The sequence below is a fragment of the Natrix helvetica genome (genome assembly GCF_964273705.1).
Source record: "Natrix helvetica genome assembly, chromosome: 10".
Lineage (NCBI taxonomy): Eukaryota > Metazoa > Chordata > Lepidosauria > Squamata > Natricidae > Natrix > Natrix helvetica.
The window spans coordinates 12321964-12346424 of NC_138561.1; the positions used below are offsets into that span (position 1 = coordinate 12321964).

At 40.7% G+C, this 24461-nt stretch overlaps 1 protein-coding gene across 1 annotated transcript in view; it reads right to left on the reverse strand.

Annotated features, from left to right (window-relative positions):
* The window catches only part of LOC309397428 (uncharacterized protein), a 603241-nt gene that overhangs the window by 261904 nt on the left and 316876 nt on the right, over positions 1 to 24461 (reverse strand). The window contains exon 3 of the mRNA XM_081963449.1: positions 22650 to 22755. Within this exon, the coding sequence (XP_081819575.1) occupies positions 22650 to 22755 (106 nt within the window). The remainder of the gene's footprint in view (positions 1 to 22649; positions 22756 to 24461) is intronic.

Sequence of the window (24461 nt, forward strand, 5' to 3'; positions counted from 1 at the left end):
CTGGATGAATAAACTTCACATGCGCTCCAGAGGGCAAGCAAACTCTCTAAAAATAGTCATTCTTTCCAACACTATTTTGGGTTGTTGTTAAAAGCAATAACAATAACGTTCATAGGCATCTGCTTTTCATTAAATGCATCAGACCTCTCAACTTCAGGATCTGTTCATCTCCAAGCTTTATGTTTAATTTTCTTTGCCTTCCTTTTGTGATCTTGCATTGCTCTCTTTTGTTTTGCTCTTTATATTTCGTCATCCATCCAATGGAAAAGGGCTAACGTTTCCAGTGTACCCATTAAGAACAAAGTATCTAATGAGGCATCATTAGTATTGTTTTCAAGTATCTGATGGATGGAGCCAAGCTGGAGTAAAACCATACACAAGAGAGATGCAAAAAAAATAAATAAAAATCAGTGAGAATGTTATTTAGTTCCTTTTTTCTATAGGAGGAAGTTATCACTGTTCACAAATTTCACCAGGATTTAAGGAAAACAATTTTAAAATGTCAGAAAGAGAAAAGAGTTAATTGTGGGAGAGAATCAAAGTAGAATAGAATAGAATAGAATAGAATAGAATAGAATATCAGAATTGGAAGGGACCTTGGAGGTTTTCTAGTCCAACCCCCTGCTTAGACAAGAAACCCTACACCACTTCAGACAAATGTTTTCCAATCCCTTCTTAAAACTTCCAGTGTTGGAGCATTCACAACTTCTGGAGGCAAGATGTTCCACTGATTAATTGTTCTAACTGTCAGGAAATTTCTCCTTAGTTCTAAGTTGTTTCTCTACTTGATTAGTTTCCATCTATTGCTTCTTGTTCTACCCTCAGGTGCTTTGGAGAATAGTTTGACTCCCTCTTCTTTGTGGCAGTCCCTGAGATATTGGAACACTGCTATCATGTCTCCTCTAGACCTTCTTTTTATTAAACTAGACATACTCAGTTCCTGAAACTGTTCTTCATGTGTTTTATCCTCCAGTCCCCTAATCCTCTTTGTTGCTCTTCTCTGCACTCTTTCTAGAGTCTCCTCATCTTTTTTTAAATCTTGGCGACCAAAACTGAATGCAGTATTCCAAGTGTAATACTTCACGGGATCTTGATTCTATCTTGATTCACAAGTCAACTACTAGTTGACTACCTGCACAAGTCAACTGCTAGTTGACTTAATTAAACAGTAAGAAGGTTATACAAGGTTATATATTTTGATAGTAAGATATCACTAACCAAATATCATGCATTGATACAAATAGGAATATTGTGAAAAATATAGAAACACGTGTATCAAATTCTTCTTCATAGCACTTGAGGGCAGGACAAAACACAATGGATCGAAACTCATCAGAAGGAGATCCATCTTGGAAATAAGGAGGAATTTCCTGACAGTGAGAACAATTAAGCAGGAGAACAGCTTGCCTCCTGGAGTTGTGGGTGATTCACTGATGGAGGTTTTTAAGAAAAGTTTGGACAACCATTTGTCTAGGATGGCAGAAGCACTTCTGCCTTGGGCTGGGGGTTGGAGTAGAAGACCTCCAAGATCCTTTCCAGCCCTATGATTCTAGGAAATACCTCTTGGAATGTTGCTCTCCCCACCAACCCAGGGTCTAAGTTTCCATAAAATGTATGGATTCCTCTTTGTATTCATCTTATTCAGATCGGATTTATTGCTTAGTATCACATCTCATTGCCCCTTTCATTCTGAGATCAGCAGTACTGTGGGGGAAAGGCTGAACTTTTAGTTGTCTAAGTATGGGTTCCAGTTTATTTGAGTAAGAACCTTCAGTGGAACTGTCACCCATCTCAAAGTTGAGAAATATTGCTTCAAAGCATTGGTTTAGTTCAGTGTTGAATGTTAGTATATTTCTACATGCACACACACACAAACACAGAGAGAGAGACACAGAGAGAGAGACACACAGAGAGAGAGAGAGAGACAGAGACAGAGACAGAGACAGAGAGAGACAGACAGAGAGAGAGAGACAGAGAGAGACAGAGAGAGAGAGAGAGAGACAGAGAGAGAGAGACAGAGAGAGAGAGAGAGAGACAGAGACAAAGAGAGAGAGAGAGAGAGAGAAACACGGAAACACACACCAGTTCATTTATCCCTACATGGACACTGTTATATTTATATTGAACATTTCAATTTGTGGGCGTGGCTTGGTGGGTGTGGCAGGGGAAGGATACTGAAAAAATCCCCATTCCCTCCCCACCCCTGGGGGAAGCATATTGCTAAGTCTCCATTCCCACCCCACTCTGGGGCCAGTCAGAGGTGGGATTTGCCGCTTCTCCAAACTATTCAAAATTTCCGCTGCTGGTTTTCCAGAACCTGTCAGAACCTGCTGAATTTCACCCGTGGTTTAGTTCCAATGAGCTGTGCTAATAATGGAATTTGTATTGAGTCCCAATCATCCATATGAGCCCCATCATGATAGAATTTCTGGGCAACCCCAATGAAGCTGGAACATAAGGCTATCCTAGGAGACAGGCGTAAAATAGTTCTATTCTACCTATAAAATCCTTGTAAAGTGTTAGGCCAGACAGCAAATTGATTTTAAATCCATATTGGTAATGGGACAGTTTTATCCTCCAAAACTTAATTGCTCCCTGTTGCTTTTCCTTTGAAATCTACTGGCCGAGATAATGATCTCTTTTTTACAGTCCATCTTACATGCAAATTGCTTTCAAAATTGTTTCAGAAGTAAATGAAATTCCAGAGAAGTTCCCGTGATAGACGTTCCTCACACTCCATTAATTGCAAAATATCCAAAGAATGTTTGATTTCTGAATGATTATATTTCATTGTCCAGCCATCTCTCGAATGGTTAGCAGATTTTTTTCTGACTTCCTGCACTTCCATTAAATCTGAAGGGAGACTTTAGAAGATCAACCCCCACGCAGCTCAAAAAGATCATGGAAGCAAGAACTACACACAAACTTCAGCAAAGGGATTGTAATGTTAGTGTGGAGTAAATACTGAATCTGGTAAGCTGTAAAAAGAATGGCTCACTCTCATTCCTAAATTCATATCTGAATGATATGAAACACTTTCCCCCCCATTTCCTGCCATCCAGGCTGAATGGGGGACCTGAACAACAAGGTAAAGGTTCCTCCCACAATATATGTGCTAGTCATTCCCTTAATTGGTTCGTGACTCTCCGAGACTCCTTGCCAAGTTTTGCAGATATCGGCTTGGCAGCTCCCCAAGCCAGATAAGGTCTGCGATTGTAAATCCTCCCTGGAAAGACTTTGCCAAATGTGAATGAGCAGAATTCACAGTAAATTAATAAAGGGTTTTTTTGTCGGGTGGGAAGACTCGGTCAGAACACTAGCCTGGGTCAGAATCTCAAAACTTCAGCATTCATGAACGACTAATGGCAAAACAGAAAGTCAACAGGTTTATATTAGGCAATTAAGCAACTCTGTTTTGCTAAGCATGTGCATGTTATGAAAATTACTGACAATGTTAATAAATGTCAAGAATTAGCTTCACCTTCAGGCTGTGTGAATGACAAACCAGGATTGTCCTGATAACAAATCAGGACAAGTCAAAAAGCAAGGCAATTATAAAGCATCTGTTTTGCATTAATACTAGGGACCCCTGTTCACTGAATGTTTTCCTGCTGTAGCAACAACTTCACTCCAAACCTTCCTGTCAATACATCTAACACCAGGAAGCACCTAAAAAAAACTATAATAAATTCAAGCTATTAGGCTCCATCCTGTCCAGCAACATGTAAATCAGATTCAGACTTTTGAACTGTGTTTATTTTGTCATCCGAGAGAAAAAGAGGCAATTCTATTTGTTCAGATATGTAGAGACTGAGCAAATAAAGATTGCCAGAAAAAACACAGTTCTCCTTTGAAGGGAGCCTAAGGTAAGACATTTGGATGCATCTCCCTATAACTAACAAAATGGTTAGACATTTCAGGAATTTAGAGAAATAAAATATGGATATCTGGATCTGGCGAAGATGCTCTCCCAACCAAACCAAGAAAAAAGGGCAGCATAATTTTCAAAATTCGAAAAATATCCCCAAAAGTATGAATTATGGTATAACTGTGTGTGGTAACTCATTGACCAGCATATTCAGGATTCTGAAAGCAGTATACAATAATACAATAATACAATAATACAATAGTAGAGTTGGAAGGGACCTTGGAGGTCTTCTAGTCCAACCCCCTGCCTAGGCAGGAAACCCTATACCGTTTCAGACAAATGTCTATCCAACATCTTCTTAAAGACTTCCAGTGTTGGGGCATTCACAACTTCTGGAGGCAAGCTGTTCCACTGATTAATTGTTCTAACTGTCAGGAAGTTTCTCCTCAGTTCTAAGTTGCTTCTCTCCTTGATTAGTTTCCACCCATTGCTTCCTGTTCTACCCTCAGGTGCCTTGGAGAATAGTTTGACTCCCTCTTCTTTGTGGCAACCCCTGAGATATTGGAACACTGCTATCATGTCTCCCCTAGTCCTTCTTTCTCTTAAGCTAAACATACCCAGTTCCTGCAACCGTTCTTCATATGTTTTAGTCTCCAGTCCCCTAATCATCTTTGTTGCTCTTCTCTGCACTCTTTCTAGTATATTAATTTTAAAACTTAAAGGGTTAGGTGCAAAAGATCAGGTCCGCACCTGAAGTTCCGATTAAACTGATTTATTGCGAAAACCCCCATAAGAATCTTCTCAACTAAAAATTAGATTAGGGTCAATGGAATTCAAGGAGGGTTGGACTTAAACCATTTGTGGCTACAGAAGGATTCCAGGCTGATCCCTCTTTTAACTCCACCCCCAGGTTCTGCCACTTCTTTTCCTGCAAAAAGGAGAAGGATTCTAATTCTTCACCCATTCTTCCTGTTATTATCTTCTTTTCCTGTGATTGGGGCATCTACTATGGGCAACTTAGTCATCATTTTGTGTGTGCATGCACACACAAACACACACACACACACACACACACACACTGTGTGTTCAGTGGTGGGTTGCCAATTTTCTTACTACCAGTTTGGGAGCGCATTTGCAGGAGCGTCCAGGCAGGTGGGCGGAACCTCCCGCCACCGCTACTATTGGTTCGTCCAATCTGGCCCAAACCGGTAGCAACCCACCTCTGAAACTATTGCTATCACTGCACTGGACCAAGGCACTCATGTATTAAGATTGTGACTGCCAATCACAATCAAAATAACACAGTATTCAGAAAACATTCTTACAGCTGGGCTTTGTAGAAGATGCGAGAAAAAGAAAAGGAAAAAGAAAAAGAAAAGAAAAAGAAAAAAACCAGCCCTGCTAAGTGTGACTAATTAATTTGGAAAACTAATTTTAGAAATGCAGGAAAAGAGAGCCTTTTCGTACACTTTAAAATGGCCCACTCCAGTTTCCTCTAGTCCCCAAAGACAAATTAATGTAGGACACAAGGTGGCTAAGGGAGGAATAGGCTTCTGAAATTAAAATTATAATAATAAAAGCGGGAGGGAAAAAAAACTACATTCAAAGATTCTTTTGTCATATTGAATCTGTGCTGCTTGTATTCTCCAGGGAATCCTGTCTGGCTCGACATTGTACAATAAGGAGCTGTTTCAAAAATGGCTTCGCCGCTATAACATGTACCTCATTTGTAATTGGAAGTGACCAGACAAAGTCAGAGGGATTTTCTTCAATTCAATAATTATTCCTTTCTACAGAGTCTCGTCTTTCGCTGTTTGAGATCAAGAAGGGCAGGTCATGTTGCTGTCATGTCACAACTTCCTCATTTGGAGAAGGCTGAACTCCCCAACATGAGGAATACTCGGCTGTGCAGTATATTCTGAAATATGAACATTTTATGCCGTTAATAGTGATTATTTATTTATTAGTTTGTCAAACATGCACAAGATATGTAGCAGGTATAAGTATAAACATGGACATGAATGAAATGAATGAATACAAATAAATGGGGACAGTAGGACAGGGATGGTAGGCACGCTGGTGCGCTTATGCACACCCCTTTATGGACCTCTTAGGAATGGGGTGAGGTCCACGGTAGACAGCTTAAGGTTGAAGCTGTGGGGGTTTGAGGATGTAACAATAGAGTCAGATAGAGCATTCCAGGCGTTGACCGCTCTGTTGCTGAAGTCATATTTTCTGCAATCGAGTTTGGAGCAGTTAACCTTGAGTTTGTATCAACTGTTTGCCTGTGTATTATTATGGTTGAAGCTGAAGTAGTCATTGACAGGTAGGACGTTGTAGCAAACAATTTTGTGTACTATGCTTAGGTCCAACTGCAGGTGACATAGTTCCAGATTGTCCAAGCCCTAAATTTCAAGCCTGGTGGCATAAGGGATTCTACTGTGAGCAGAGGAGTGGAGGACTCTTCTCGTGAAATGCCTCTGGACCCGCTCGATCGCATTACAAACAGCAATTAATTAATTACAAACAAGGGATGGAAACTAACCAAGAAGAGAAGCAACCTAGAGCTAAGGGGGAAATTCCTAAAAGTTAGAGCAATCAACCAATGGAATAGCTTGTCTTCAGAAGTTGTGGGTGTTCCATCACTGGAGGCTTTCAAAAAGAGACTGGACAATCATTTATCTGAAATGGTACGGGGTCTTCTGAATGAGCAGAAGGGTGGCCTAGAAGACCTCCAAGCTCCTTTCCAACTCTGTTCTTCTATATTCTAATGGACTCAAAAGAACTTTTCAGCCTCTTCACCGTCTGCAAGTATAAGGATGTAGGCTGGAAAAATGCTCCGTTGAACTCAATGGGAGTCACCTCTAAGCAAGGAAATGGAGATGAATGAATGCAATCCATTAAAATGTTCCCCGGTTTTCAATTTATCCAACACAAAGTTTCTTTCACCCCACCCCACTTTTCAATGGGTCTCCATTTAAAGAAAGAAAAGCATTAATATTATGTGCTTCAAGTTTTTAAAACCTGCATTTCCAATATGAACTTTCCCAACAAAGCATTTTGTTTTGTTATGTTTTGCACAAAATGTTCCCTTCAGGTATTTTTGTGTGTTATTTTTGCATCGCAGACGTATTGGTTTCTTTGTACAGAAAGCTGCTTTGCAAAAAAATTGGGAGGGAAAAAAGTGCCACTTTCAGTACAATTTAAACCAAATGAATTTCTCGTCCTGCTCTTAAGGGAAAATTGAAATGTTCAATATAAATATAACAGTGTCCATGCAGGGATAAATGAACTGGTGTGTGTTTCTGTGTTTCTCTCTCTCTCTCTCTCTCTCTCTCTCTCTCTCTCTCTCCCTCCCTCCCTCCCTCCCTCCCTCCCTCCCTCCCTCCCTCTCTCTCTCTCTCTCTCTCTCTCTCTCTCTCTCTCTCTCTCTCTCTCTCTCTCTGTGTCTCTGTGTGTGTATGCATGTAGAAATATACTAACATTAAATTTAAAATTAAAAACCACATATTCCACTTTAAATTCAAATGTGAAGAGGCAGGCTTAATTTTTCTCATCAACTACAAGTTTCAAATTCACTCTAATTAGCTTTATATGTCAAGTTGAGTCCAGCATCACTTTACCCTCAAATCAAAAAGTTTATATCTTATCACCATTTTTCTCTCAGTTTTAAGTCTGAAAACCTGTCTTTTGTTCAAGAAACAGTTGCATTTAATTTGCTGCAGTACAAACTTTACAACAGGATCCACTGTATTTCCTCTTAGAAATACTTACCACCTGGTTTCTTTTAAAACTAAGGTGGGCAAGCATATTATATCATGTCACTCTTCACCCTGTAAAAACAACCAAGTTGAAATATGGCAGATGTATGCGTGAAGTGAAACAAAATCTTTATGCCATGATAGTCTGAAAATTCCATAGGGTTTCAATCCAGTGTCTGTTTTATAAATATACAACCCTCTCTTCTCATTTGTTTTTCATTCATTCCCGTTATAAAATGCCGTTATAAAATGCTTGCCACATATAGCAATTGGAACCAAAATTCTGACTGGTTAGATGGAATCCATATTTAGAATTTGGACTGCGATCGTGCTCACCTGGGGAAAATTTTTTCACATTCCAGTTTTATGAACAGAAAAGCAAAAGATTGAAGCCATCAAAGGATCTCCTAGTAATGTGGGGGGATTAGAGGGAAAATAAAGTGACTGTCTAAATGGGCAAGGGAGGGAGGGAGGAAGGAAAGGAGGGAGGAAGGAAAGAAGGGAGGGAAGGAGGGACAGAGGGAGGCGAAAAGAGAGGGAGGGTGGGAGGAAGGAAGACAAAGTTAAAAGGTAAAGGTAAAGCTTCCCCTCGCACATATGTGCTAGTCATTCCTGATTCTAGGGGCTGTGCTTATCTCCGTTTCAAAGCTGAAGAGCCAGTGCTGTTCGAAGACAATTCCATGGTCATGTTGCCAGCATGACTAAATGCCAAAGGCACATGGAATGCTGTTATCTTCCCACCAAAGGTGGTTCCTATTTTTCTACTTGCATTTTTATGTGCTTTCGAACTGCTAGGTTGGCAGAAGCTAGGACAAGTAATGGGAGCTCACTCCATTACACAGTGCTAGGGATTCGAACCGCCAAACTTTCTGATCGACAAGCTCAGTGTCTTAGCCGCTGAGCCACCGCACTCCTCAGACGAAGTCAGAAAATATAATAAACCAAGGACATTTATCTACTATTTGGCCATTCCAAAACTACAATAGTAATATCATATTCATACAAATCATTTCTTAAGCACCACGTGAAACCTCAATCGAACTGAATTCTATTGCCCAATCTTGCCTCTCCATCAATAAAGAAATGGTTCAAAGCGGAGCATTGACATCTTCTGTTAATCCAAACTTTAGAGTCGGGTGTACACAGACCGTAAAGGTTGAAAAGAGCAGCCTCCGAACCATCCATATATGATGATGTCACCTAATCTATTATTGCTCTGTCCCCCACTTTGACAGTCAGTCAAAGTGACAAATTCAGTCAGCTGTGGATGATTCATTTATTGATTTTCATCCTCTGTGCCCCTGACTTTGATTAATGGCATCGTGGATGTACCTTGATTTGGGGGTTGGAGAATATTCTTTATTTTTATTCTTTATGTTTTGTTTTTTAATGGAGGGGGGGGGGAGCTTTTGCATCCATCCCAAATCTATTCGGTCAGGTTATAAGTATTTACATTTATATTAATGTGATTTATCTGTTCATAATTTATAACATTTTTTTTGGTACCTGTGGATCAGAAAGTCCATAAAGCCATTCACCAGTATTTACTTGTGGGGCACCTCTAATTTTGAGCATTACACAGCTTAAGAGATATAGAAACTCTTTCATTTTTAAAGTAGTTTTAGCTTGAATTACAAAAAGAAAAAAATAATAGTTTCTTCCTTCCTCCCCTTCCCTCCCTTCCTCTGTCCCTTCCTCCTCCCTCCCTCCCTCCCTCCCTACTTCCTTCCTTCCTTCTCCTTTTTGCCATTTACTATTTCCCAGTTTACCTTTAATTGAAATTTCCTTTTGATTTTAAGGATAAATAATGCCAGAGGGGCCTGCATTGACATCATGCTGCTTCTCCTTGCCACTTCTCCTTGTCAAAACAATGAGCTAAAAAGATTTGTCACATAGTGATAGAAAAATCAGACAAGCCTTATTAGCGTCACACATTTGGAAACTAGTATCAAAATAATTCGTTTACAGAGTATTATGGGGCAAGTTTTTTTAAAAAGGACATGTTCTTTAAGCATTAGACACCAACTTTAAAACCACCTCCCAAATTTCTTTAAATAAACGAATCCTGGTTACATTTTGAACATGGCAGCTAAGTCTACTAATGCATACATTAGATGTCTTACGAATAGAGTAACTCTAGGCCAGGGGTGCCCCAGCTCCAGGCCATGGACTGGTACCAATATATCAGCTGTAAGTTAGAAAAGAAAGGCTCCTGAGCCATGATTAGCCATGAATGTATCTATTGTTTGCCAGTGTATTATTGAGGTTGAAGCTGAAGTAGTCATTGATAGGTAGAACAATGTAGCAGACAATTCTGTGTACTATGCTTAGATCAGACTGTAATAAAACACTACCATCATAAGATTCTCAGACTCCATAATAAAATAAGAAACGTCCACAATATGACCATTAAAATCAGAACAATCCAATCTAAAACCAGAGGAGTCTTCAGATCCAGTTTTGTTCCTGATTACTGAGGTTTATTTCCTATCAGTTTGAGGAAATGAAACTTAATAAATAAGTATTTTACCAGTTTTTTAAAAAATCTTTCTCCCCCAGCCCAGCCTTACTCATATGAACATGTTCTACATTCTTTAACTTATTAAATATGGCCTTCATCCACCAAAGGCTTATCCTCCTAAGCCCAGCTAGAGAAAATCAGTGATCTGAGCTAGTGTAAACCACCTTTTCAATATTTATTAAGCCACCCAGCCTAAAAAGCGGCTATTTTAACTTGCTTTGTCCTGCAACAAGAAGGTAACATGGGCTGTTTTTATACAATACACAACATTGTAGGAAAGGACAAACTTCAGAGAATGTTGCCTTCTCTCCTGTGGTTGCTTATTTTGTTGAAGAGTTTGATTTCTCCAACCCAAATTTTCCTATATGTTTATTTAGGTTTTCAAAGTTTTGATGAAACCCCAGTCTTGAATGTTTACTGATGAAGTAGTAAAATCTCAAAGTGGTACTGGCCTTGACTTTGCTTTCTTTCAACATTCATCCACTCCCAACTTGCTTTAAAGCAGAGTTCAGGGCCCAAGCTAGGAAACCATTTGTTATTGCACTTAATGCCAAATAGTTTTGGCATGAAAAGAAGTCCAGCCTAGCCAAAGATAATATTCACCCTCCTCATGTATTGTAGGCTACACATATAGAAATAGAGACTTTACAATTTGATGTAAAAGAAGACCAGTTCTTAGAAGGCAAATATAAATGGAGACATTGTTTATATGTAACAGAATAACAGAGTTGGAAGGGACCTTGGAGGTCTTCTAGCCCAACTCTCTGCTCAAGCAGGAAACCCTATACTATTTCAGATAATGAACAAAGATGTCCAGTCTCTTCTCAAAAGCCACTCACAACTTTTGAAGGCAAGTCATTCAATTGATTAATTGTTGTGTCAGGAAATTTCTCCTTAGATCTAGTTTTCGTCTCACCTGGATTAGTTTTCATCGATTGGTTCTTGTCTTTCAGGTGCTTTGGAGAACAGATTGACCCCCTGTTCTTTGTGGCAGCCCCTCAAATATTGGAAGACTGCTATTGTATCACACCTAGTCCTTCTTTTCGTTAAATTAGACATAGCCAACTTTTTGTTAAACTAGGCCTTTGAACTCTGGTGCTGGAGAAGACTCCCGTGAGTCCCTTGGACTGCAAGGCAATCAAACTGATCAGTTCTAGAGGAGATCAACCCTGACTGCTCTTTAGAAGGCTAGATCCTGAAGATGAAGCTCAAATACCTTGGCCATTTAATGAGAAGGGAGGACTGACTAATGCTGGGAAAGATTGAGGGCAAAAGAAGAAAGGGACGACAGAGAATTTAATGTCTGGATGGAGTCACCAAAGCAGTAGGCGTGAGCTTAAATGGACTCTGGGAGATGGTAGAGGACAGGAAGGCCTGTAGGAATGCTGCCTGTAGGGTTGAGATGGGTTGGACATGATTTCGCAAATAACAACAACAAAGGCATACCCAATTCCTGCCACCGTTCTTCATATGTTTTAGCCTCCAGTCTTCTAAACATCTTTGTTGCTCTTCTCTGTACTTGGCTAATTTGACCACATAGAGTGTCAGTGTACCACTACAGGAGATCCTTCACTTACAACCATTTGTTTAATGACCCTCCAAAGTCACAACAGTACAGAAAAAAGAAGAACAAACTTGCTATAATCAATAAAACAAATGACTATGGAGTTCTGAAGAACAATCTGAAGAGCAATCTTACCTCCCCTAATAAATATTTTTGAAAAGTTCATTCCTCAAATCATAGCCCTGCTGGAAGAAGTAAAATGAGAAGCTGTATTTCTCTTATGGAATGATGCTCATCTTATTATCAGCTTCACCCAATGACTATTCTTTGGGTCTTTTTCACTGAAGATTTGTGTTTCATACTGGAAGCCAACGCAGGACGTGCCTATGAATGATAACATGATGACTTGATAATATGGAAAGCTATGCTAGTGCATAATAACAACTCTGTTAGCAGAAGACTGAAAATTCCATAACAGCAGGATGCCATCCTGATGTCAAAAGAAAGCCTTGCATATCAATATTTGACATGGAATTTGCAGACAATCCAAATAATATCCTTCGAAACAAACAATAAGCAAAACTAAGAAGATGTATCTGAATTCCACCTGTATTTTAGACTACGGAAAAATGAAAATAGGAATGTCTACATCATTTTTAATGCAAGTGGATTAAATAAGGATCCCCATCCTTACTGAGGGGGGAAAGGAAGGACTCCCTGTGGATGTTACTCCATTAGTCATTGCTGACTATAGGGGGCAGTGCAGATCTCTGTTTCAAAGCCATTGAGCCTTCTTCTTCTTGTGCCATATCCGTCATCGGGTGTTGGCGATCCTATTTTTGTCAACAGCCACATGAAAAAGTGCTGCTGAGTTTTGTCCAAACCCTTAGGTTTTGAAGCCACAATGTTCTTCTGCCTGGACCTCATTTCTCTGGAGGATTAAATGAAGGATGCCGTATCTTTCTGGGTGTTTTCCTCTCCATTGAGCCTACATTACCCATAGAGGTTTCCATGGTCATGTGGACACTATGCCATCATGGCATGCTGTTTCCTCCCCACCAAAGTTGTAGTTATTTATCTAGCTGCCTTTGCTTGTTTTAGAACTGCTAGGTGGGCAGGAGTTAGGTGAATATGGGCAATCCACTTCTGAACTTCTTCTCCTTCCTAGCATATTCCCACAAATGCAGGGTCCATTTTTTGGATCATTGAATGCTACTTTGCATGGTCAGCTGCATCTCCAGGGTCCACAGCTTGCATGTCTTTGTTGTTGGTGTCTTACCACCTCTGTTTTGGGCATCCGTGAGGTCGCTGGCCATTGACTTCTAGTTGGTAGGCAGTCTTGGCAACGGTGGAAGGTGCTGCTCTCAGGATATGTCCATACCAGCACAGCCGGCCTTCTCTCATCTTCTCTATAATTGGTGCCTCACCAAAATGTTGTCTAATGGTGTCATTTGTGATGTGGTCAAGAAGAGAGATGCTTGATATCCAACGGAGCATTCACAATCAACTTTTGAACTATTCCTAGAAAAACTGCAGGGACCGTTGACCAGAAATCAACACTGCTTCAATGGCCAGCACTCAACCAAATTCTTTCTATTACATGTGTTGTTTTATATACATCTCAATGGTCAAGAAAAATTCTCAACTGAAAAAAAATATGTTTTAAGATCACACATTTTTCTGAGCCTTGCACCTGGTTCATTGCAATCCTCTCTGCTGAATTTTCTGCAGTCTGTCCCTCCTCAGTAATAGTTATTTAAAAAGAGCTTTAAGTGGAGAGGAACCAGTAGCAAAACTCTGTTGCTACATTTTACATGAGCAGAAGAACAATGTGTTCTGACCCAGCCTTAGCAGAAACAAGAAACAGACTCCTTGTCCCCCAAATCCCTCTATATTTATATCCTGTGAATTAATGGCATTCACACACCAAGAAGTCCAGGCTATGAGCTTCCAGCTGTAAGGCTGCAAATTAAGTTCTGGCAAGCAATCTCTGAGGCACAGAATCTTCAGAAATCTGAACTGTTGTCTCCTACAACCACCACTCCCCTTTCCTTTTATTTATTCCCCAGCTACGGAGGGACCATTCAGCGTCCACATGTGCCTTGCTTCCCTACTTGACTTCTTGTCCTCAGTTGTTCTCCTCTCCTAACAGCTCTACACATACGTGCATCTATCACAGGCCTCAGCTGTTCTTCCTCCCCACTTATCTCAGCCTCCAAAGGTGGCTGCCTGTTGCTGTGAAATGTGAGACGGCTTTGGCTCTAACTCTGCGTCCAATGCAGAGCATCCATCAGAGCCTTCCCCAGACTCCAGAACAGGCCCAAGTGCCTGCCCAACCTCCTCATCGTCCAATTCTGGCTCCAGCTCCACTGGCAGCTGGCAGGCCACAGCACAATGTTAGCAAACAGCATAATCATCAAAATCACATTATATAAAATAATCCTGCACGGATACTTCTGACTAACCTAAATTGATACTGCCTGACATTCAAAAGGAAATCCTTTTCTATCCTGGTTGCCCTTCAACCCAAGGTAATCAAACCTCTTCTCTCCTTCAGAGTTGGTATTTCCTGCTTTCTCCTTTGCAACCAAATTGATAGCTGACAAACAATAGAAATATCAACAGAAACCACTCAATGCTTATCTAAGCAATGAGTTATTTGTGCAATCGCCTGGAAAGTCCAGGGAAAACCCTAGTCTGATGCATTCTGAATAGCCAAATACTTAGTGGACATGCAGCTTATTCAGTACAGTCCTTGGTTATGTAGCACTAAACAATGCCTCATATTTGTATATCCAGTGACTCAATCAAAAAGTAAGAAAACTGTTCTAAACAGGATGGTTGTTGTGGGGAAAATAGGAGGAGGAAGGTGTGTTGGATATGTTCGCCATCTTGAGTTATTTGTAAAAGTTCTAAAATCAGGATATTAATTAATTAAGCTCAGCTGACAGCTAATGGAAAATAAGAAACATTAATTGCCAGCAAAATGAGAAGAGGACTATCCCTTTTTAGTCTGGCTGTTCAGATTCCCACATTTCAATTAAATCCCAAGAAAATATATCAATTAGAACTCAAAGAAATAAATTATTTTTATGGAGCTTTTCTAGTTTGGGAATTGAGGCAGCCAGGGTTAAAACAATTTGCAATAATAAAAATAATAATAATAACCACGAACGCTAGCAGCAAATTTTCTATTTCTCCCAACAGCAAGCTCAAAAATACCCCACTGAAATTCTAAAGAAATTCCCAAGCACCATGACAATAATATAGAAAAACCAGCTGTCTCTCATACAACAGAAAACAGCTTTTGAGACATTGCCAAGCAGATTTTAACAGAGCATTAACTTTTTTATGGCATTTGTCAATCTGGATAGATTAAATGATTATCTAAAAACAATACCAGGCACGGGGCGTCCACTTTTATCGGGAGCAAGTGGAATGGGGTGCTTTTAAGAGCCACACCAGGCTAATAAAACTGGCATTTTACCTTGAGGGTGTGTATATGGAGAATACCAAAAGCTATGCAGAAATCATGGCATTGATAGATTCTTAGATAAAGTTGTACATTTCATTTTAATAGACTGCCAGCCATCTGGCTTGGTTGCGATCCATCCCACACGGTGTTAAACATATCACAAAGGCCTCCCCCACCCCACTCCTTCATTTCCTTTCTTAAACTGTTTGCCTTTATTTTATTATTCATTCACGCAGCCTCTTGTACTGATGACTTGGCAGTTTCAGATATTTAATAGATAAACATTCTACATTTCAGCCGTTTGAACAGGACATTTAAGAAAAGCCAGAGACGTTAAGAACAACAGTTAGAAACAATGGCAATTGACAGCTAAAAAGCCTGCTGCAAAAAGTATGAAGAAAGCCAACATAATCATGAAGCTCCCCAATTCATCAGAAAATACGTAGCGAAGAATGAAGGCAGCTAAAAAACAGGCTTCATCCTAAGTCGTTCAACTGATTCTATGATAGCCAAAGTTCAACCTCTCCAGTTGATCCCTGTGAACAATTCCGGTGTTGTATAGAAAGAAGCATTATTTCAAGCGACCTGGACTGAACCCATCTAACCCATTTTTAAAGGTAATAACCTGCACTTTCTATTTTACCTGGGAAAAAAATGGACAGCAAGAACAGTGCCTGTAATTTGATCACTGACCACATTGGCTTCTTAGTGGCATGCCAGCTGAAGTTTCCAAATCAGCTTAAAGGCATCCCATCTTAAATGTCTTATAAAAGTGTAATCCAGCAGCTAGCAGGGCCTGCAGTGATTCTTATCCTGAAGCAGGACACATGCAGCATCACCCAAAGTTGTAACGTCATTTCTGACTATCTGCAAAAGGAAAGAGATTCAGGTCTAGAAGATTTTTTATGCCTCAACATCTCCTACTAGGGTGACCCCATTCAAAACAGAGAAAACTGCCAGATATGTAGAATTTTATCTTCTTGTAAGGTAAAGGTTCCCCTCGCAACATATGTGCTAGTCATTCCCGACTCTAGGGAGCAGTGCTCATCTCTGTTTCAAAGCTGAAGAGACAGCGCTATCCAAAGATGTCTCTGTGGTTATGTGGCCGGCATGACTAAATGCCAACACTGTTACCTTCCCACCAAAGGTGGTCCCTATTTTTCTACTTGCATTTTTACATGCTTTCGAACTGCTAGGTTGGCAGAAGCTGGGACAAATAATGGGAGCTCACTCTGTTACGCGGTACTAGGGTTTCGAACCGCTGAACTTCCGACCTTTCTGAATGACAATCTCAGCGTCTTAGCCACTGAGTCCTTATTTTCTTGTTGAACATGTCATTATCTGACTATTTGACTAAACACAAATGTTACCAATATGCTTCAGATAGCCATCTCCAAAATCTGATGGCCTCACACAGATGTTCCACATAGAGTTTGCATTGAAAATAAAATGGAGATCCAAGAAATACCATATAATAACTTGGTTTTGAGGCCAATGGTTTCCAAAAAATATCACTTAAAATCTACCTAGAAAACATCAATGCATTGTAGTGCCAGATCCCTCAGACAAGCCCTATAGACACCTGGTCAACTTGGTTCCATAATGTTTGTAAAGATGACATGGGCGTATCAGGGATGCCTAACTAAGAGGAGGGAATATATTTGCACAAATATTTTACTTTCCCATTTCTGCTGGTTCAACCCAAGTGCACAAAACCCTGTAGATGCAGCAAGATTCCCCCTCTACAGGGATGCAAATATGAGGCAGCTTCTCCTCTTCCAGTCATAGATTTATGAAATCTAATGAGAAACATGGAAGGTCCTTAAATGCCACATTTTAAAAGGGCATTCACTTGTAAAACAGACTGTTTAAATTTGCATAAATTCTTGTGGTTCAGATCCCCCCCCCCCACCAGAGCTCTTCTGCAAAGAAAGGCAGCATGCTGTAATTCCCTGCGCCTAAAGCAATCAATGGAGACATATATGCTTTAAATGAAATGTGAAAAAGAAAAGAAAAAAAGAAAGAAAACCCTCCTTCAGCTTTGAATAATTTGCAGCAAATGTGAAGTGTGCTTTAACCTCTTATTGTGCACCCTATTTTAAATGAAATTGGATAAAAATGTGGATTTCTTAGCCTGTTTAGAATCTAAATGCTGGTGTATTTGACAGCATAGGAAGCAGGATAGGAATTTTGAGTTGTGCTGTCAACTAGCTAGCTTCTGTGGCTTGTCAAGCACAGGGATACTGCCTGTCCCATGTTAAGAAACATTTGAGACCCACAGAAAGGCTGACCTTGTAGAAGACAGGAGAAAGATAACCCAATGTCTTTGGGTTCTTGATGGAACTTTATTCTGCCAGGCCCAGTCAGAATGGATAAGGGAGCACAAAATTGGAGGCTTGACGGTGCAGTTAGTCAATTTGACAGAGCACTTGGAGCTTTGCTTTTCAATGAACAGGACTGCCGTAGCATCTCCTTCAGTTAGAGCTATCTGTTTTAGAGATCCACCTGTAGGGATGCTACAGATACTTCTTCTCCAGCTTCAGTGAATTGTAACCAAGCCTGTTTAAGGACAGAGTCTTGCCTTAGAAAGTTCTCTCCTGTGTTTCACACCTTTGATGATTCTTCCTTTTAAGCATTTATCCACCTCTCTTTAGCCAAGAAAGTTTCCAGTGCCATTGACAGTGCCATAAAAACATTAGATTTACAATCTAAAAATTAAGGCACAAAGATGCGGGGAGAGGGGGGGGAGAGGGAGGGAGAGAGAAAGTAAATAAGTAAGAAAACTTAAACTGCTACAGTCCCAATAGTTATGTTATTGTTTTGCAGGTTTTATTATCCCCAAAGTTGGGTTGATTTTTTAGACTAATGCTTTTCTTAGAAGCTGTGATTTTTCTCTTGCCAGGTCTGGATGGATCCAGGGATGTCTATGTTTGTGGATAAAGATTGTTTAAAATGTAAACTGGATAGCTCCAAGTGTGATGCCGGTACCAAAGTCCCCTCCCTTAATGTGTGTCAGACTTTTTTGTCTCCCCTGCAGGCGCCCCGGAGTGCAAAATAAAGACCTTCACTCAGTGGTGGGATTCAAATAATTTAACAACTGGTTCTTTGCCCTAATGATTTCGTCCAACAACCAGTTCACCAAACTGCTCAGAAGGTTAAATACCTGGGCTACACCTGTGATTCGATACTAATTGGAGCCCTTGGAGCAATACCTAAAGGGCTACCTCGCTATTTGGAAATTCTAAATTTACCTGACTTGAACATTCTGATTCTACAAAAAACCACCCTACGTCCTCTGACGTTACCTTAACAGTTCCTAGGTCTTTGGTTAGGATTCGAGCTGTTGAGCTACCAACCAGCCCCAAAGGATGGAACACAACACACCAAATATCACAGATGTCGAAAACTGAAACATACAATTTATTGATATTGTGGTACCAGGAGATGCCAAAGTCGAAGAAAAAGACCTGGAAAAAATCACGAAATATTGTGAGCTGGCCATCGAAACTACACGGCTATGGATGAAACATGTAACAGTGATACCCATTGTCATCAGGGCACTTGGTACCTTGTCCAAGAATTTTACAAAACACATCAAGAAATTGCAGCTTCCTACAAGAACTCCAGCAGAACTGCAAAAAACTGTGCAATGCAGAACATCGTACATTTTAAGAGACATAGGATGCTGGCAGCAACCCATATCAACCATTAGCACCAGTCAATGGTTGACACATCTTTAAATGTTCAGTTGACTGAGTTTCATGTTTAATGAATAAAAGAAATAGTAATAGCAGCAACAAGACTGTGGATAGCCCATCAATCCTTGGGAGTCAATACTAACCACTCTGAGAAACCCTGGACAAGACTAAGTTGGACAATCTGATGCGCCTTGAAGATACATGTAGTCAAGGCAAAGATGATTGTTGTCAGTAATTATATGCAAATGTCAAGTGAGGCAGGTTAGTGCCTCATTGCAGCTCATCTCAACCAAGTGAATTCAATCACCTTCATTGTGCGCAAAACTTTGTCAACACAGAACCAAGCTGCCTTACAGGGGAAAATCAAGCAGCGTTTGTATATTTGACAGTTACAGAAGGATCCTCTTTAGAGAGATAAAGAAATGCAGATAGAAGATCATCTTGGAAACGATGTGGCAGCAGAGAATGCAGCTAACAGATTGTATAACACTCCAGAAATGTTCCATTAATAAAACATTTAATTAGCCATCTTTTTTCCAAGTTAGGGATTTCAGGTGCGTTCTCAGAAAGCTATGAATTGCACTACCAATATATCTGAAGATTGCAGGCTGGAAAAAACCATCTGAGGGAAAAAATAAGATATAAATCTAGCGATGGAGGGAGGTAAAGTTCAGATTTCTTTACCAATTGACTGTTTTCCTTGGTTCCAGTTAGATATATTGTCAGTGGATCATATAGGGTCTTTGTCAATCTCAGCTTAGAAAACTGATGGTGGTTTGGGGATTTCTTGAATTTATTTATTTCCCCTTCCACTCCAATTGCTAGGATTACTCATTCAAGATATCATTTGATAGAAGATACTGTTCACTTCCTTCAAAAGCCCTTATGTGGGCCTTGACCTCAGACGCTGCCTCTCTGCCCTTCATATCGAATCCTTCTTTCTATTGACCTCACAATAATATATCTTGCTTTCTTCAAATCTTTTCTTCCTGCCCTTTCCCTCTCTGGCTGCCTTTTCCTATGTATTCATTTTTACTTGCAATTAACTTTAAAGAGCTTCTTTGTGGCTGTTGTCCTTTGTCTTCCTGCTAGAGAAAGAGTAAAATTGGAGGTGGACCACCTGATTTTTGGATATGTTACAGTGCGAAGCTACCATTAGTTATTTGAAAAGAATGTTACTTTTAAATACAGCTTTTGTCAACTAGTGCCCTGAAGATGTGTTGGGTTTGAAATACCATGAATATTATAGAGAGAAATGAGCATGTTGAAGTCTTCTATTTAGTCTCATAGAGTTATTACACATCAATCCCCTCCCCCCTCTCTCTGCGACCCAGGCCTGCCACGCCCCTGAACCGGTTCTCTCACTGCCTCTTGGCCGTCGCCATTTTGGATTTCAGTGACTGCTGTGTGTGCAGTTCACTGTAAATTGTTCTGCACATGCAGAGTGCATTGAAGAGTGCACATGCGTACACGTTGCACATGGGTTGCAAACCGCAGTAATGCCAGCAGCAACCCACTCCTGACACACCCATACACACACACACACCCATACACACACACACATATACAGGGATGGACAGGAGGAAGGAGGGAGAGGAAGAGAGAGATTTCATTTGAGGAAAAATCTTCATAAAGGAGCATTAATTTTTTGCATGCCAAAGGTGATTCTATCAGAGAACTCCTTCAAATCAAATAATCTGTTTTGCTAAGATGTATGGAATCAAATGAGATTCCCCTGAATCCAAAAGATTCAGACTCAAATTCAGACAAAGATTTTTCATACAAAAAAGCCTTTCATCAATTAATCCAAGTATCTCATCTGAAAGCCTGGAGTGAAATGATTTGACCTTTTTTCAATTAGATTCTGAATTGACTCATGCCTCTTAAATAGCAGAAAGGGCTATTTAATTTTGTTAAGGCTTTTTAATTTTGTTCCTGTAATTTGCAGAAGGTTGTCTAAGCTTAATCATGCTTCCATACATGATTCAAACTTGGATAGAGGGAGGAGGACCCAGGGCAAGGGGCTTCAAAATAGGGCCATAACTTCTCTGTTTCCCCCCAATATTATTTGGTTCCAGGGAGATGCTGTGCTTAAATCAAGGAGCTAGCATGAATCAAACTGGATCAACATGCTTTTCACGCCATATAACCTAACCCTTGACTCTGCTTAAGCAAAGAGGGTTATTTCATTTAGATAGCAATAGCACTTAGACTTACTGTATATACCACTTTATGGTGCTTTACAGCCCTCTCTAAGCGGTTTACAGAGTCAGCCTCTTGCCCCCAACAATCTGGGTCCTCATTTTACCTACATTGGAAGTATGAAAGGCTGAGTCAACCTCGAGCCTGGTGAGATTTGAACTGCCAAATTGTAGTCAGTCGGCAGTCAGCAGATGTAGCCTGCAGTACTGCACTCTAACCACTGTGCCACCCCACCTCACAGGGATAGATAGGAAAAGTATAGCTCCTTGAAATTCTTTCCAATCAGTTTCCAGTACAATCCTATGTTATACGTATCTGTGCATTGGGGAGCCTGGCAGGGAGAAGACAGAAGGATGGCCAAGTTGCCATTCCAAGCTGATAGTCAACTGCTTTTCTTACAGCGATGCATTTTTTACTCCTCATTCCCCAAACTGATCCAGCCCATTTTCCTATTTATTTTTTTCTTCCACTGATTTCACCCCTCGGACTGCATTTGGTTCTGTTCAATTTTGGACTGCAGCCATGCTAGTAGATAGAAGAACAGAGTCCGACCCAAGCCCCTTGACGAGAGCTCCTCCCAACATTCTGTGGGGTTGGAAAGAGTTTTTAAAAATGCATGGGCTGTATTCATGTAGCCAAGCCCAGGGGAAACCCTGCAATTGTTTTTGCACAGGTTGTTATACAGCAGGTCATATAAGAGTGACGGCTAACCATTTTCTTCTCACATGCCGAAATCATGTGCATGCGTGAAATAGGGCACATGGGTGTGTCCACACCCATGCCATGTGCTCCGCCCCTGCACATGCCTGTGACCTCCCTTGTGCTCTGCCCCGTGCATGTGTGTGACCCCCACACCCCCACCCATGCAGGCACGACCCCCCAGGTGATGGCTTGTGTGCCTGCAGAGAGGGCTCCAAGTGCCATCTGTGGCATATGTGCCATAGGTTCGCCATCACAGTCATATAAGCTTGTTCCTTGATTACTTTAAATGTTCAGTGGATACTGCAAAGTCAGGAAATGTGTCCATTTAATAACTAGGGTCTCCATGTAATTTGAGCCAGCCAGAGTTGGTAAAGATGTCTAAGATGCAATGCAAGTTTCCATAGAGGGGTTTGCTACGTAGGTTGCCTGGTTTGTTATCAATGAGTAAGCATCTTACTCATGGGCTTAACTTGTTGTCCATATGTACCCAGTAACCTCTCCTCTAGCCTACATAACCGATAGTGAGCAAAGCCCTTCCAAGAATGCCATAAACATTTCTCCCTTTCCATCCATTGCAAACGACAGTGACAAGAAGCCCACAATCTGCTTCCACCATTAAAAGAGAACCCAACCATTTGCCTCTCCATCTTTGTCAGCCAGAGTGTTCGCCAGGGTTTTTGATCACTCTGGCTGACAAAGATGGAGAGGAATCCATCTTCCTTTCCAAAAACGAATGTAATGTCTGCAGGACACCGTGCCATTTTGACATTGCATTAGTGCCAAATGATGCCCTGTTATGTCACTGGGACTCATTTGACATCAATCAAGCAAGGCCTTTGCTTGAGAGATAGAGGCAGTCTCGCCTCCTTCAATCGTTTTTTTAAAAATATACAGTATATATATACCGACAACCCCTACCTTTTGGCTGGTTTGCGATGATATTGGCTTGCAGTTGCCCCGATGATTGTTTGTGCTGCAGTTTGCTCATGGAACACAAGCTCTCTGTGCTTTTCATTGCTCCACTCTGTTGGGTAATAAAAGGATAATGTCAGACACAAACACACACACACACACACGACACATGTATTGTCTGCCAGAACAAAAGATCTGCAACGGCAGACCAGACATTGTCTTGCAAAGGAATAAACAAATACATGTACTGCCTTAGTTGTCTGTCACTTTTATGAGTTGCTCCGAGAAGCGCATCACTCACAGTGTCTCTGCATCCTTTACTTAAATCCCTATTGGCAACTTATTATTGCCATTGCCACCCCTTCACCTTAAAAACTGCCTTTGCTATCTACAGAATTAAAAGGTTCTCTCCAAACATCTTTTGATAGATTCGGTCGCGTTGGCATCCTCTCACTGGGCGTGCAAGCCCTTGGCAACATGCAGGAAGGGCTGAGCACATCATTGGTAGAGTTATTAATCTTTTTCCCAGGCGCTCAGGTGACGTTTCTATTGTGGAGACATAAAGCAGGATGACTAGCAGGAAAGAAGCTGACTCTTCAGCCGAGATGATATTTTATGTGGACAGTTTGCTGTGCAAAAGCATCATTTTTGCAAGTAGTGTTTAATGAAAAGGGCCAAAGGCTGTTATGAATTTCCGCTTATGGAGGGCATGAATGCAAGTGTTTATCAATGGAGTCTTGCTCCTAAGGCTTGAGGCTAGGCCAGTGTCCTTGAAATGTATGGAACACCGAGGACCTGTTAATATTCGGTGCCAAAGTAGAGTTTTAAGGAGGCTTCTGGAAACACAGTGGGGTTCACAAAGCATGTTAAACCATAACCCGTGGTTCATAAACTGTAGAAGCCATGTATACAAACAATATGCTGTTGGCAAAGTCAAAGCAACCACATATTGTGGTTTAGTGCAATATGTGACTCAGATCTCAGGATATTGAACAATTTATGATGAATCTATACCCCATACCAGGTGAGTTTCTTTCAGAGAAAAACATGGTTTAACCCAGTGAACTCCAGATCATCTCCTTTATACGTGATTGTCTTGTGGGATTGAGGAAGCAATCCCTGCCTTCTTGAACTACCCACTTTCCGAGTGTTCCAGAAGCTTCTTAGAGCCTGGGATCTGGGACCTGGAGTTAGAGTGTTTGTAGAATTTTTAACAAATATTTTCATGTTACCAGTACGATTTTGTCTAGACTGACATGTTTCTTCTATGATGTGTTTTAAATATTGTCTTTCTGGAGATAGGTGGAGTCAAACCGGTGGTGGGATTCAGCCAGTTTGCACCTGTTCAGGAGAACCGGTTGTTAACTTCCTAAACAGTTCGGAGAACCGGCTGTTGGAAGAAATCTCATTTTGTTTTCTTCCACTTTACAGGGCTCATCCTGTAAGGAAGGCAGGAAGGAAACATTCTGGTGTTGTTTCTAGCCTCATCTTTATTGCCCTGCTTACATAAACTGCCTCTCCGGTTAACCCTCGTTACATTGTAACAGCTAGGGCAAAGCGCCCATCGACCTGTAATGTTGAATTGGCCATGCCCACGTAGTCACATGACCACCGAGCGATGTCTACCCAGCTGGTCATTAGAGCAGAGAACCAGTTGTTAAATTATTTGAATCCCACCACTGGGTCAAACCTGAATAAATAGCCATAGCTGGTAAAAAAAAAAAAAAAAAAACAACAACCAGAGAATAATGGCCCAGTGTATCACTTGCATGGACCATATTGTAAATGCATTTCAATAACAAGATTTGTATAATATCT